Source organism: Aotus nancymaae, unplaced genomic scaffold, assembly GCF_030222135.1.
Source record: "Aotus nancymaae isolate 86718 unplaced genomic scaffold, 86718_ANA_hifiasm-v0.15.2.pri h1tg000025l, whole genome shotgun sequence".
Lineage (NCBI taxonomy): Eukaryota > Metazoa > Chordata > Mammalia > Primates > Aotidae > Aotus > Aotus nancymaae.
In genome coordinates this window covers 23,353,754-23,369,664 of record NW_026988438.1, presented here as the reverse complement: position 1 = coordinate 23,369,664, position 15,911 = coordinate 23,353,754, and the positions used below count along the sequence as shown (strand labels likewise).

General features: G+C 38.5%; 1 protein-coding gene across 1 annotated transcript; it reads right to left on the bottom strand.

The window, feature by feature from the left end:
• Window positions 1–5,198: 5,198 nt before the first annotated feature.
• SFRP4 (secreted frizzled related protein 4) lies at window positions 5,199–15,094 on the bottom strand. Its single transcript, XM_012461263.2, has 6 exons — window positions 14,369–15,094; window positions 12,976–13,056; window positions 12,813–12,878; window positions 10,487–10,685; window positions 8,013–8,076; window positions 5,199–6,072 (listed from the first exon to the last, which is right to left on the bottom strand). The coding sequence occupies exons 1-6, from the start codon at window positions 14,811–14,813 to the stop codon at window positions 5,887–5,889; spliced, it is 1,041 nt and encodes a 346-aa protein (XP_012316686.1). The 5' UTR covers window positions 14,814–15,094; the 3' UTR covers window positions 5,199–5,886.
• Window positions 15,095–15,911: the final 817 nt, after the last annotated feature.

Genomic DNA, 15,911 nt, shown 5'->3' with positions numbered 1-15,911 from the left:
GAAACATGACTCGGCAATTGTCTACTGATTTTCAGCTGCTGAAATACTTCAATGACATAATAAATATTTTGAACTATTAGAATTATCACTAAAATGTTAGTGAATTTTTAAAATCCATCAGTTTGAATCAACAGTGTTATTTTAGATTTCTTTTGGTACCATGGTGAAATTTTATTCATAATCCATTTTTTGGCTTAACTTCAGTTCTTTGCACCTTGTTATATTATTCAAGTTCTTATAATTTTATGAGATTTGGGAATAGTCCTTGATTATAAGCTCTCCCTGTTAGCTGAATTTAATTGTTAATAAACAATTTAATTGTTTTCCCTTTTTATAACATGTCATTAAAGTGAGCCATACTAGTCATTAAAAAGTTGTTCTTACTGAGATACTGCAGCTGCATGTTTCAGTTCTAAAATTGTTCTCATACAAATTTCACAACTAAATTTATTAGAATTATGCTGTAAAGGTGAAATTACACACCATGGCTTTGTTCTTGCCATGAATTACCTCTTTAAAAATATTTTCTTACATTCCAGTAGAAAGAGATTTCTCTTAGGTAGCAGAGCAAATAAATACTGTAAGATCTGTAGTGGTGATCAACATATTCTTTGTTCAATAAGTTTGAAAAGAAAAAGACATGAAAAAGCATGAAGATAAAAGTTTCAAGCCTGAGGGATTAAATAGTGTATGGTTTCCAGTTACAGAAATTGACAGATACATTCCGTTGCTTGACACTACCTTATAGATTGTGCTGGAAAAATTAGGTGGCCAAATTTTAGTATTTTCATGATTGTCATAGTGTGATGACCTTAAGAATGTAAATCACAGCATCCAATTGTAGGGGCCATATTGACAAGGATTCTAGCTCTGCACCCTGAAATTTATTGCCACCTTTGCAGCAAGACCACACTATCTATGGATCACTCCCACTCAGTGACAGAGCACAACAGGATACTTAGAGCTGTCCCTGGGAGAAGAGGGACTCCTTTGACAGATGACCAGCTCAAAACTCCCAAGTAGCCTTGCCACACCTTCCTTAGACATTGCAGCAGTCTGGAATGCTTCTACCCAAGCTTTCTTCTCTCTTTCCTCTCCCCTTCACTCAGGGTAGGCACCCATTGTGTTCTGACAGCTCTCCCAGCCCTACTCAGATCCCTCACCATTCTCTCTCACAGGCATTTTGCACATTTAATTCTGTTTTGGCAGTTGCTTCTCTGAGGACCCAGAGGAAAACACATATAATCAAGGGAATAGTTTTCAAATTAGCATGTCTAAATGTCTTTAAACCAAACTACATTCTATATATATCCATCTCTGATAATATTTTTGAAGTTTCTGATCATTATAAAAGTAACACATGTTCATTAGACAAAATACAGAAAACATTTATGCCTTGCACTCTTTTATTACAAGATTTTTTATGGTCTTGAGTATTCAATAATGAAGAAAAGTATTTGTGTCACAAACACCTATCCTACCCTGGCATGACATGAGAACCACATTTAAAAGTCCATTTTCACTGTGCATAAGCTCTTTAGTTTAACTAGTTCCCATTTGTCTATTTTGGCTTCTGTTGCCAGTGCTTTTGGTGTTTTAGTCATGAAGTCCTTGCCCATGCCTATGTCCTGAATGGTATTGCCTTGGTTTTCTTCTAGGGTTTTTATGGTGTTAGGTCTTATGTTTAAGTCTTTAACCCATCTGGAGTTAATTTTTGTATAAGGTGTAAGGAAGGGATCCAGTTTAAGCTTTTTGCATATGGTTAGTCAGTTTTCCCAACACCATTTATTAAATAGGGAATCCTTTCCCCGCTGCTTGTTTTTGTCAGGTTTGTCAAAGATCAGATGGTTGTAGATGTGAGGCATTACTTCTGAGGCCTCTGTTCTGTTCCATTGGTCTATATCTCTGTCTTGGTACTAGTACCATGCTGTTTTGATTACTGTAGCCTTGTAGTATAGTTTGAAGTCAGGTAGCATGATGCCTCCAGCTTTTTTTTTTTTTTTTTGCAATCTACCCATCTGACAAAGTGCTAATATCCAGAATCAAAAAGAATTTAAACAAATTTACAAGAAAAAAACAAACGACCCCATCAAAAAATGGGCAAAGGATATGAACAGACACTTCTCAAAAGAAGACATTTATGCAATCAACAAACATATGAAAAGAAGCTCATCATCACTGGTCATTAGAGAAATGCAAATCAAAACCACATTGAGATAATTGTGATCATTAAAAAAATCAGGAGACAACAGATGCTGGAGAGAATGTGGAGAAATAGGAACACTTTTACACTGTTGGTGGGAGTGTAAATTAGTTCAAATTGTGGAAGACAGTGTGGTGATTCCTCAAGGATCTAGAAACAGAAATACCATTTGACCCAGCAATCCCATTACTGGGAATATACCCACAGGATTATTAATCATTCTATTATAAAGACACATGCACATATATATTTATTGTGGCATGGTTCACAATAGCAAGGACTTGGAACCAACCCAAATGCCTATCAGTGATAGACTGGAAAAAGAAAATGTGGTACATATACACTATGGAATACTATGCAGCCATAAAAAAAGGGTGAGTTCATGTCCTTTGCAGGGACATGGATGAAGCTGGAATGCATCATTCTCAGCAAACTGACATAAGAACAGAAAACCAAACACGGCATGTTTTCACTCATAAGTGGGTGTTGAGCAATGAGAACACATGTACACAGAGAAGGGAACATTACATACTGGGGCCTGTCAGGGGGTGAGTGGCCAGGGGAGGGATAGCATTAGGAGAAATACCTAATGTAGATGATGGGGTGATGGATGCAACAAACCACCATGGCACATGTATACCTATGTAACAAACCTGCATGTTCTGCACATGTACCCTAGAACTTAAAGTATAATTTAAAAAATCAATTTTCACAAATTATTGGTAAAATAAACTCTGATATATCCAAATTATGCAACTGTGCAATATAAACCTACTGTTGCATTCTTTACATGCAGCAATTTTCATACTACCTTGTTAAGTTCATACACAGAAAGAAAGCCCAGAAGAATTCACATCAATATGCTAATTTTGACATTTTGAGAAGCTACTTTGACATTTTGGGTGTTTTTGTTTTATCTTATTTTTTGCTTATCTCTGTTGTCTGAACAATAAGGGGGGATATTCCATTGATATCCTAGAGTTCAGCCTCTTCTTTGGGGTACTTTAAATTAAAGTAGATACTCTATCTTGGGTAGTTCATTTATCTGGAGAACATGGCATGCTTCCTTATCAGTTAAATCACACAATTGACAATTAACTGATATTATGGTTAATCATCTTTCCATGGTGATAAATGAGTAGTCCCTCTAGCAGTCCAGATTTATGTTACCAAATAATCACTGCACTTTGGACCAGTAAATTAAAATTCAGGAAATTTGAGGGCCCAGATCTGTCTCTAACTATGTGCAAGAAATCAGACAAACTTACACAGCCTTTCTCCAACAAGCAAGATGATGACTTCTGAGGTCTCATTCAACCTTTTCATTCCATGATTCCAAATAACCATTTTTGCTTTTTGAATTGGTGATAGCAGCAGGTACAAACTTGCGGTAAAAATGGGCCCTTCTTTTTTATTCAGGGACTGATTCCCCCCAGCCAGAAACACCCTTAAGCTAGTAAGGGGTTTTGTTGTAAGAATGTGATAGACAATCTTATGGGTATACAAGGAGAGAAACCAAAAGTGTGGTCAGACTGCATTGGTTTAGAACTGGAAAGTAAGAACTAAGGCTATTTATGTAATTTCTCATATATCTTAAAAGGAGGCTAGGCAGAGAGCATCTATTGGCAGCTCTGCTATACTCTAATTCTTCAGTGCCTGTAGTTAACCAGTTATGTTATTAAGTTTGATTCACTAAAAAATGGAGGTTACATAGGCTTTTCTGGCAGTTAAGAAATCTGTCTATCTATCTATCTACCTATCTATCTATCCATCCATCCATCCATATATCTATCATCTGTCTATTCATTCATCCATCTATTTATATACTTTGAGGTGCTCAAAGCACTATTTCCCAGCTGCTAAGAATGTGGTCAGCTGATGGCTCACAGATGAAGGGAGGAGGTTTGCCCAAAGTGGCCACAAGTTCCAACTTTAAATTTATAACAAATATGGGGAAGGAGAAACAATCTTAGTGAGGGGTTGGAAAGTCAGCATTTCCATATACCGATGGTCAAAGCATTCTGGGGCATAATTGACAACATAATCAAGAATTTTCCTTGCTGAGCACACTCTTTGGCGCAACAATGCTTTTTAAACAAACGTATCCCAAGGTACTAATGAAGGATGTGCACAGATGTTTGGCTATTGAGATGTTTACTCAGTATGATCAGTTAGGAAACATCCTAAGTACCCAATGGCTCATGGGTGTGTTGAGTAGTGCATACTATGGAATATAGCACAGCTCTTAGAAATGAGGTGGTATCCACTTTCTTGACATGAAAACTTATCTCAATAAAGGGCCAAGCAAAGGAGGCAGGTTATAAAACACGTGTATAGTGGGTTCCTAGTTTTATCTGTTCAAATCATTTTATAAGTGCATAAGAAACACCTGGAGAATAATATGCCAAAATACTAATAGTAATTACCTCTGGGTAGTAGAGAGTAGGATTAGATAGGATTTTATTTCCTTTTGACATTTTGCATTTATCGAATGCCTTATAAAGAATACATGCTTACTGTGTTACCAAAAGGCCAATAAAATTGTTTTTTAAATAAATGCCTCCAATTATCCACAAGCATGAAATTTGTTGATAAAATACTACCAGATAAGTTCTTTTTTTCTGATTAAAGTATCCCAACTGTCAAGTAATTCTCATTTCAGAGATGAAAGCTCAACTTTCCTCTCTGTATATTTGTATTTAACTCCTCTCACACGTATTTAGGCAAAGAAAATGTTTAAATGAAGAAAACAAATTTTTGGCATTCACATGAAGGCCATTTTTACACTTGTCAAATTATTCTCAGTGTGGATGTCCTGGGAAGTGAAATGAGTGACATACCTCTCTTGTTGTGGGTATAAAATACTTGAGTGTTAGCCAACTAATTAGTACCTAACTCCTAATTGTACAGACAAACTGACTCTTTCTAGGGCTACTTAAGAGCGTGTTTACAAGAAGCATCATGATCGTGAAATCAGGCAACCAGAAAACAGGAATCAGACATTGTCTGCCTCTCTTTTTTATTTATTTTTCTTTATTAGTATTTTAGTTTTTAGAGTTTCTAGCTAAAAACAGAGCAGAAGTCACTGTAAAAAAGACACGTCATTATTTTCCATATGCTACTTCTCTAGATTTTTCAAAAAATCCCCTTTCATCACAAAAGTCCTCTGCAGACCATAAACACATAAAGATCTTTTAGACATTCATTCTACTACCTTTCCTTCTTAGAAGCACTATATTTTTTATTACATTTTAAAACATCATTAACATTGTAACAACAGAAGTCAAACAGAAATAAGACACATTGTAAAAAAAATACGTGTTTTGTTTGAAATATGGCATTTATTTTACAATGCACATATTAGGTCAAATTGTAAAAAGCATTATTTTCCCCACACAGAGATCTAGAGTATGCACACAGGTTACTCTGAATGCAATAAGCCTTTTCCTCCAGCTTTAACTCATCTTCTATACCAAAGGGCAAACCTACCACTATGGCTTGTGATGGCTTACAAAGAAAAACTGAAGCATAGCATTAAGAAAAATGCTGCAAGATGTGTCTATGAAGAGCACTGCAGTGAGTTGTTAGGGCAAGGGGTGCATGGCCTTACGTAGGCTGTCCCAAGCAATGCCCAGCCTTATCCTGTAAGGAAGTCAGAAGTCTCGTTTTGGAAACTAGTTAGCTCACACTCTTTTCAGATTTGTTTTCTTCTGGGCATTCCTAGTTTTAATGTTCTTCTTGGGGCTGGCTGGTTTGGGAGCAGGAGGCTTTCCCTTTGGTTTCGGGGGATTACTACGACTGGTGCGTCCAGCTGTTTTCTTCTTGTCCTGAATTGTTCTCCGCTGTTCCCGCAGCCTCTCCTCCCACTGCTGGAAGGCAATTTGTAAACATGACTATCAAATCATCTCACCCCTTTATGCTGTTCAGCCAGTATTAGAATTAAGGCAAGTTTTTCACTATAATATCCTAATGATGGCAACTCTACATCAAGCACTTATCATACCAGGTGACTTAGAAAGTGCTCAGTGTATGATGAAGTTTTCACATACGTTCATTTCATTGAAACAACAGTCCTTCTAAATAGGCATCACTGGCAAGGGCAGGAAACAAGCACAAAGAGGTTATTTGCAGGCCACAGAGCTGGTAAATGTCAGAGCCAGAATTCATATTCACCCACTCCGACTCCAGAGCCCGAGGCCCTCATGCATGCACTTTTGACCACTAGCACCATAATGCGACATTCCTACAGTGCAAAGCCTTGAAAAGGGCTCTTATTTCATGGTTACTAGCATTAGTTTACCCCATGTCACTGGGAAGTCAGGGGTTTGTTCACTTCATTCTTCCACATCCAAAGGAAGACAGAGGCCCCTTCTACACCTAGTCATCCACTAACGTGCTAGCTATCCAGAACCACTGGGAAACGAGTCATTCTGAAAAATCAAGTTTCTCTGGTAGCAAAAAAATTATTCTTTAAATGGCTCAGGTAAGGAACAATAAAAAAGTGAGTCCACCTGAATTGACACTGCTTTATATTAACACAGATGTCCTTGCTTGGTTAGATTATATTTCATTCATCTAAATGATTGAGCGCAGTCATTAGCTGGGTATTATTCTAGGCACTAGGAAGGCAATGAAAAGAAAAACATCGTCCCCACTGTGCTACGACACAATTTTAGTCTATTCTAAAATAATAAACTCATTACTGTATGTTGCTATCATGTGGTGATATTTTCAAATTCTTACTGAAGTATATTGGAAAATGTGCTGCAAAAGTAAATGGTCCCCACAGCTATAATTACTGAAAGCTTTCCTCTTGGCAAGCCCAGGTTCTCAAGGTCTGCTTGCCTTCTGTATTGATGCTTCTAATCTACTATAGTCATGGAAACCAGATAACCAATCCTGCTAGAATTTTCTCTCTAATAGAGCTAAGCATGCTCCTGATAAGCTCATGAGTTTTTAGCTCTGATTTAGCACAATAGTGTTTGGTTCTCTTATTCAGAAGTACACTGACTAGGGGAGGCTGTGTTCTAACTACATTCTCCATAACTCAGTCATTAATACATACTTTTCTCTTGCCTGGGACTTTTTATTGGTGCAAACTAAGAGAGCATAGACAATAGCAATATGTTTTGTGAACCTGTAAACACAAATTCTTCTGAATATATATATGAAAATATTTTGCAGAGAAGGGATGCTTTAAAAATTTCACACCAATTACCTGATGTCTTTAGATTGGTATAATTTCACATCTCTGGGCAAAAAAATTATTCTAACTCCTCTAATTGAATTACCAATATTTCTATGATGTTACCACAAAAATCATAGATTTGACAGCAAAACGATTACTTTTTGCATACAATTTTTGACAAAAGTCTTAAATTATTATAAACACAGGAAAAGATTCTGCTATGTATAGTGATAGGGTAAGTTTTAGAACTAGGCATTCCCACCCCTTCAAATATATGTCAGTTTTAATCTCAATGGATATTAAGTTTGCTTAAGTATTTCATGGTTCGCTAAAACAATTAAATGTAATTAAAAAGCAAAAAGTTCATTTAATTTGGAAATAACCAGCACATTAGTATTGAACACAACTAAATCACCTTTGAAGTAGAATGATAGTTTCCCAGTAAAAATTCTGAGTGAGAATAGCTACACTCTTAACTGCCTATTCAAAAGACAAATCCTGTTGCTATTGCTGGCTCTTGTGAGAGCTTGGAGTTGAGAGAATGGGAAGAATTCCCAAATTCTAAAAAAATCCTTTACACGCATTTACATCCTTCTTCACAGTGTTGCTCACGATACTTACTATGGATCTTTTACTAAGCTGATCTCTCCATTTTTCAACTAAGCAATTTTCAAGAAGCATCATCCTGAAAAAAAATTATCTTAATAAGCAGCTTTTTATTACAAAAGTAAAAAGCTAAAAATACAGAAATTGTAAAAAAAAATTATTCAATAATCCTTTACCTCATAATCCACATATCCACCGTTTATATTTTATTGTTGTTTTCTTTCATTCCTCCTTGTAACAATATTTATTTGTAGATCACATTATGTATTTAGATCATCTGCAAATTTCCTTTTGTCATTATATTATATACATTTTCTGATGTAATTAGAATAATTCAAAAATATAACAATAATATGAATATGGATAGCCATACTATATCTAGCCATGTCTTTATTGCTAAACTCCTTTTTTGCTTAGCTATGATTACCAGTGTTGCATTGAATAACTCTATATACAGTAGTGTGCACAAGTTTATTATTTCCTTAAGACAGATTTTTAAAATAGAATAACTGAGTCAAAGGGCCTCTATTTTTAAAAAAGGTTTTAAATGAATAGTGCCAAGTTGTTTTCAAAATGGTTGCGCTTTCATCCAGTTCACTAACATTAAGAATTAGGTGAAAATGAAATCTTGTTTTTATTTGGATTTTGAATTAAGGAGATAATTTTTTAAATGTTTACCTACTATTTGTATTCTGGAACTTCTCTATATAAATTTATATACATATATTTCTATATCATGGTCTCAATGTTTAAATATTAATTTTATGAACTCTATAGAGTATGATTATTATTTTTTCATATCTGTTGCAAGTATTTTTCTCAATTTTTATTTGCCTTTGTATCATTATTTGTGATTTTTATGTGTACAATATTATGTGGTCAAATGTGTGTATTGATATGTTTCCTTGTAATTTCTTACATTACTTTTATGTTTACCGATTACTTTGCTTTTCAGATATAACGTGCTCACCAAATTTTATCCTTTTTAAAAGTTCTTAGAATATTTATCTTTTTAATCCATTTGAAATTTATTTTATAGTATAGTATAAAGTTAAAAATTTTATTTTTACAAATAAGAATATTTTCAACATTTTTCAAGTAATATATTCATTTTCTATTGATTTGTCATATTTCCTTCATAACGAAAAGCTATATTTTATACATTAAAATCTGTTTCTAGAGTTTTTCCTGTTTCACTTATCTTTACATCTACTATTGTATCACATGGCTTTAACACGTGTAGCTTTATACCAGTTTTGCAGTTCTCATGAGGCAGATTTCCTCTCTTATTTTCACAATCATTTTTCTATATCCTTACCAATTTATTAGGATCACTTGTGAGGACATAAATACCAATCATCCAAAAATATTTTTGCTGGGATGGGTTATAGTTCATGCATCTCTCCAGATAGAATGTAATGACTAGCAACCTGACATCCCCAACTTCCATCTCTAGCACTGCAGCAGATGCAAACACCTTGGTAGAGATGAGTCCAGAATCACTGATTGCTTCTTTAGGGAGACAAGACATAAGCAGAGTCTGGCTTTAAAGCCAAGAACACAAGGTGATATACATGGTGTAAGGAGGGTACCCAAGTACTGAGAGGATACAGAAAAGTGAGGTTAGTTCCCAAAGATGTTTGTGGTTTCTTTTTAGAGGAATAGAGTCTTGGGCTATATCTAGGAGAAAGAGATGAGCATTAACAACAGAGAATGAGAGGGATGCCTTGTTAAGTAAAAATGAGTGATTTTGCTGGAGAAGTATACTGCGTCAACTTACGGGACCCAACATGGAGGCTGGGCTCAAGAGTTTGACTTTATAGTACAAAGAATGTACCAATACCTAAAATAATGAGAAGGAAAGAGAGGCCAGGGAGACAAACACACCCTGCTAGAATTTGTGTGTATCTATATGAGTGTGTGTGAAGCATATATTTATTTGTTTATACTTTGCCTTATGATTTGAATTAAGAATCACATATTCGATTCAGAAATCACCTTAAAGTTTGTGTGTATGCGTGTGTGTGTGTTTGTGCAATACTTTATCAAACAAATATTATGATGTGTTATATGGAAAACATGGGGAACTATACTCTCAAATGCCTATTTACTTGATCTGTATGCTATTAAAGAGGCCTTAAAAATTCAGTATTTGCCACTCTAAAATTGTCTGAAAGATTGGAAAAGAATTGTTCTTCCTTAAAATAATTGACTTGCCTATGAAATTTGAAATCACTTAATAAATTTTAAAATTGATTTTTAAAGACTCTATTCAAATACGCACAGTTTGATTTTTCCTTTGTTCTATGAGGAATTAATTGATATTTAGAATACATGCTATTCAAACAGAGGCATCTGGTAAACTATTTTAAAAAGAGAGAGAGAGCCACTGGCATATTTTTGTTACATATTTAAACCATGGCTGCTAATTGAGATTGAGGTTTTTCTAAGCAGCATGCAGACAGTTCCTTCTGCCTCTTTGTGCCTACCTTGAGCGCCACTCATAACACATGATGAGCACATCTTGATGGGGCAGGATATGTGGACACTGACAAGAAGAATTCGTAATGAGTGGCACTTGGGTTCGAGGGATGGGTGATGAGGACTTGAAGATCTCTTTTACATCCACCACCGTCGTGACTTCATTGCAGCCACTCCTCTGCACAGCTTTTATTTTGGCATGAATAACTGCAATTTAAAAATAGATAAAAGTGTTATTGAAGGTTTTGGGGAAAAACTAGGGATGGTGTATTCATGCCAACTTCTGAGCCTCTCTTAAAGAATCCATCCTGTAATTATGGTTATGTCCAAGTGGCCTGAGTGTAGGCAAAAAGCCCACAGTCATATGCTAAATGGATGGCGTCCTATATTGTCAAGATTGTCTTAAATGTTCTGGAGTATACTGCGAGATGGGAAAGCAAGCTGAAAAGTAGGTTTTAGTCTGGCTCTGCCTTTAGGTCAGTAAAAAATTCACAGAAACATTTATTTGTTTGTATTCTTCCTTGTGGTAATTTGAAGTGAGGATTATATATTTTCAGATTTAGAAGTCATCTTACAGTTTGCATCTCTTCAATCATCCATCTGATGCTTGAGCTTCTTCTGTTTTATAGAGATAGTTATTAGTCATAACATTTTTGAACTGGAGGGAGTCTCTGGGGACTACCGTTCTCAATCTTTCAATTTCACAGACTGACAAAGTAGACCCATTATGAGCAGAGACGGAACTCTTATAGATGCCTCTGTCTCTGACCAAGTTTTAAATGCTGGTTTCGGTGGTCTCTTGCAATTACTGACTCCCATAGAGTTGTAATCAGCCTAACATGAGTCTGTCATGAATTCCATTTCAGGAAACCAGTTTATGAATACACCAAAGGACTTGAATGCAAAATGATTTCATCATCAAAGTTGTTCCAAGACCATAACACTGCAGAGAGCGACGTGACGTGAAACTCAGATTAGTATTTGAGCCTGGATCTTGGCAGATGAGGGACTAAGTAAATCAGATTAGGATGGTATCTACATAGATCAGGCTTTAAGAAAAAAAGCTACTGGAAAAGATAAATTACTTTTTGTAGTTGAACAATCCACGTTGACTACATATGATTCTTAAATCTAATAGCTTTGTAAGAGCTTATTTTTTCAGGTATTTATATTGCTGTGATCCTCCTACTTTCATGTCTGATATATATCCAAAGTTTCTTACTGATATAAAATTTCAATCTGCAATATGAAAGCTAAGTCAGCAAACAAAATAAGCATTTTCCCCAAAACCACTTTATGTTATTTCAGCAGAAATAATTTAAGAAATGCAATGAAATATAAAGTAGCCAGCCCAAACAGACATTAAAAAAAAAACAAATTTAAAAAGAAAATATTTTATTCAATTTACTTTCAGATGACAATAGTGAAATTAAAATTACTTAAAACATTTCAGGCCGTGCATGGTGGTTCATGCCTGTAATCCCAGCACTTTGGGAGGCCGAGGCAGGCGGATCACCAGAGGTCAGGGGTTCAAGACCATCCTGGCCAACATGGTGAAACCCCATCTCTACCAAGAATACAAAAATTAGCTGGACATAGTGGTGATGCCTGTAATCCCAGCTACTCAGGAGGTTGAGGCAGGAGAATGGCTTGAGCCTGGGAGGCAGAGGTTGCAGTGAGCCGGGATTGCACCGCTGCATACAGCAGAGCAAGACTCTGTCTCAAAAAAAAAAATTCATGATTGATTGACATATTCTTGGAAGACAAAATCGAATGGTTCTTTCAAGTACGAGAGAGGAGGGCATTTAAACTATTTCAATAGTTTAGCCAAAGGATTTTGTGATTAACATTTTTTCTCCAACTTTCTTTGAAATGTTAAATATTTGTAGCTGTTCACAAGTAAAAGGATATGCAGGCAAATCTTAATTCTCTGGGCCTATGGGCCTTAATTCCCTGACCCTCAGATAATCAGATCCATGGATCATTCTCCCATTCTTCCCGCAGGAAGAGGGCAGGTGGGGTGTGCCATCTGGGCTGAGCAGCACTTTTTATCAAGGCAAGGAGGATCAAGATGTCAGACTTTTAATCTGATGCATGTAATTATTATCACCTGGGTCATTTCCTTTGTTTTCACTTGATTTGTCCAGAAAAGCAAGATATTTTGTAGTTGTTATTGTGCCATGTATTAATAGAATCCCCATAATTAACTGGAAAAATAGTCGACTTTTTGTTTTCTTTACTCTATGAGTAGCTTTAGTGAGAACAACCTTATTGAGATTCCAGCTTTGTGATGAACCGAGTCTCAAAAGTAAATGGCTTTAACAGACGACTTACCATAGCTGTAGTTTTTACTGAGATATGTTGCCAAAGTTGGCTTCACCTTTTTACACTTGCATCGATCTAAAAAAAGGCAAAAGAGAGGCAGAAAGTTGGAAAGAGTACAGAAATCACTCTAGGGAGGAGAAGTAGAGGGAAACTCTATGAAGAAAGAACTCACCGGGGCTTAGGCGTTTACAGTCAACGTCAAGAGGCCTTTCCTGTACCATCATGTCTGGCGTGATGTCTATCCACTTAACATCTGAAACACAAACAGGGCCATATGGGCGTGGCTGGTTATTTGGTCTGTTCACCCAGCTGGAATAAGGAGCCCTCTGAAGATATCAACTAACAGTATCACAAAAGAATAGTACTTAATAGTAAAAATGGCATGTGATTGTTGACTTCTGCTTTCATAATGAATCCAGGGCTTAGGAAAGAAGTCCTTTGGGCGAATATTTGCCTATCCAAGCACAACCTGATGTGAATGTACATCCATTTAACCTCACTGGTATATACAGCCAAAGTGAATAAATCACATCACTCTCTCCTATAGTCACATGAAAATGTTGATTTTCAAAGTTGACAGTTTATGTTAATCAAAATAACCAGTGTATTTCCAAATGCTCACCTCATGTCTTGCAGTGCAGAAACAGTTCAGAGGTATTAACCAAAACCAAGCATAACCCTCTATTAGTTATAAAATTTAAACAACAAATATATTCTTTTCTAAAACTCTGAATTAGAGAGGAGTTTCAATTTACTCCATTCACTTAACCACTCCTCCTTCATGTGTAGGGCCATGCTCTGAGGTATAACTTCAGAGATTCCAGCACAACAATATCATAGTCTCTTTAAATGTAGGGTAACCTGGGTCAGAGGATGCATGGATAAAAGAATGCAAAAATATTCCTACGTTTCATTTTAAGAAGTGAATTTAAACCTCTTCTTCCTTGAAAAGCAGTCAAATGACCAAAGAGAAAGGAAGGAAGTGGAAGCAGAGATCGGGTTAACTAAAATGCCACAGTAGTTGGCTCCAGGTCAATGACCATGAAACAGACCTCACAATTTTCCAGGGCAACTGCAATTACAAATCTCACTCCTGGTGGGAAGCAATGACTACTGCTGCTTTTTCAGAAAAAAACAATAACAACAAAAACCTTTTCAGAAGTAGCACTAAATGGAGCAAGTATCGGCACCTGCCTGGTGAGATTACTTTGGGCATTAAATGAGTTAATAACGTGTAATGTATTTAACACTTTTTCAGACACATAGCAACACCTGTTCACGGCTATGATCATTTCTGTTATTGCTATAAATGCAAACATTGTCGACGGCTCCGTTTGTAAGCAAAATCTTTTTTTTTTTTCTTTATGGGGTGCAGTGCTCTTTGCTAGCTCCTAAAAGTCCTATGGAGAAACAAGACTTTTTCTGAAGGAAATGTTTCCCCCACTCCTTCCCACCTCCTACAAGCCTCAGAAGCCCCTGACAGCCTTAGGTGTGGCCATCCAGTCAAGTGGCAGCCCCGGCCCCGGGAGCCTCCTTGCCTCCCTCCATCCTTCCTCAGTCCTCACCCTCCGGGAGGTCCGTGACGATGGCTTCAGGCGAGATGCACACGCCACGGTCATAGACAGGCAGCTCATCGCAGGCCAGGCTCTCGGGCCAGCTGTGGTTGTACATCTTCATGAGGGGCTCGCAGTCGTCGCGCGCGCGTTGGCACACCGACTTGCACGGCTTGATGGGGTCGTGCAGGAACTCCAGGGTGCAGATGGGCGCGTACATGGCACAGAGGAAGAAGCGCAGCACGGCGCTGCAGTTCACGTCCACCAGCTCCTCGTACTGCTCGATGGCCAGGATGGCGTTCTCCTGCGTGCTGTGGTGCAGGTGGTTGGGCATCCGCGTGATGTTCCAGGGCATGTGCCGGCACATGGGGATGCGCACCGCCTCGCAAGGCGCGCCGCGCACGCCCAGCGCCAGGCGCAGCCACAGGCACAGCGCCACCAGGATGGAGAGGAACATGGCACTGCCCTCCCGCGCTACGACCCCGGCAGACAGAAAGCGCCCTTCTCTTCCTGCCACCCTCGTCTCTCTCTGTCCCTTCCCCGAGGAGGAAGTTCTCCGGGGCGCAAGAGAGTTTCTTCCCCCAAACTCTAGTGGGTAGCAAAGCGGGGCCGCGGGGTCCGGCTGTGGATCTCGGCCGTCCGGCACACAAGGCACGAGCAGGGCCAGCTCTCAGCCTTCGGGGCGCTAACCCGCCCGGGCAGCTCCAGTCCCGGACTCCGCACTTTCGGAGTGCAGCCAGCCACGGCCATTGCGGGACCCTATTTATCCCGACACCACCCCTGACGTGGGCTCAGAACGCTCCCTTGGCAGCTGCAGGCGCGGCGCGGGCTCCCCCTCGGCCGCCCCACCCCTAGGCCCCTCGATGCAGAAGCGGTGACATCATCCCCTCCGGGCTGCAGCCCAGGGCTGGAAGCCTGCTTTCCCCCGAAAGTTCCTCCTTTTTCGTCTGGCCAGTCTTTTTTCTTCGGACCAAGAAAAAGAACCTCTGGCAGTTGTTTTCGACACCGGATACGAGAGGGTGCAGGAGAGAATTTCAAGAGAGAAAGACAGTCTTTGGAATGAAAACTGAGCTTTGCTCCCTCTGCCTTAGAGTTTTCCCAAGTATAGAGCTGGGGGGAAATGGGAACTTCTGCTGCCCTCTAATTCTGAAACATATTTGCTTTCTCCAGTAGGTGGCAGGAGGAGTGCTGAGGACAATTGGGACACTGTCCTGCGGGGCAGGGAGAGTGCAGTGGATGTCGGAACAGGAGGGACACGTCGTATAAGTCACCCCCACTCCGCCCTTCGTTGTGTGGAGTGTGGTTTGTTGTTGCTAGTAGACACTTTGGGCTGACATTTTTCCAGTATAGCACTTGGTTTGTTTCTGCTCCAGAAACTTAACAGAGCTGGAGTAAGGTGTGCTAGCATCTTCCAGCTTGAGAAATGTCTTCGGACATTCCCTCTTCCTTCTAACTCCCTGTTCCCTTCTTCGGCATTATTGGAAACCCGGAGAAAACACCTGGCACTACAGTCTGAAAGGTCTCCCCTGCTCTAACCCTTCATACCAAAGGATTT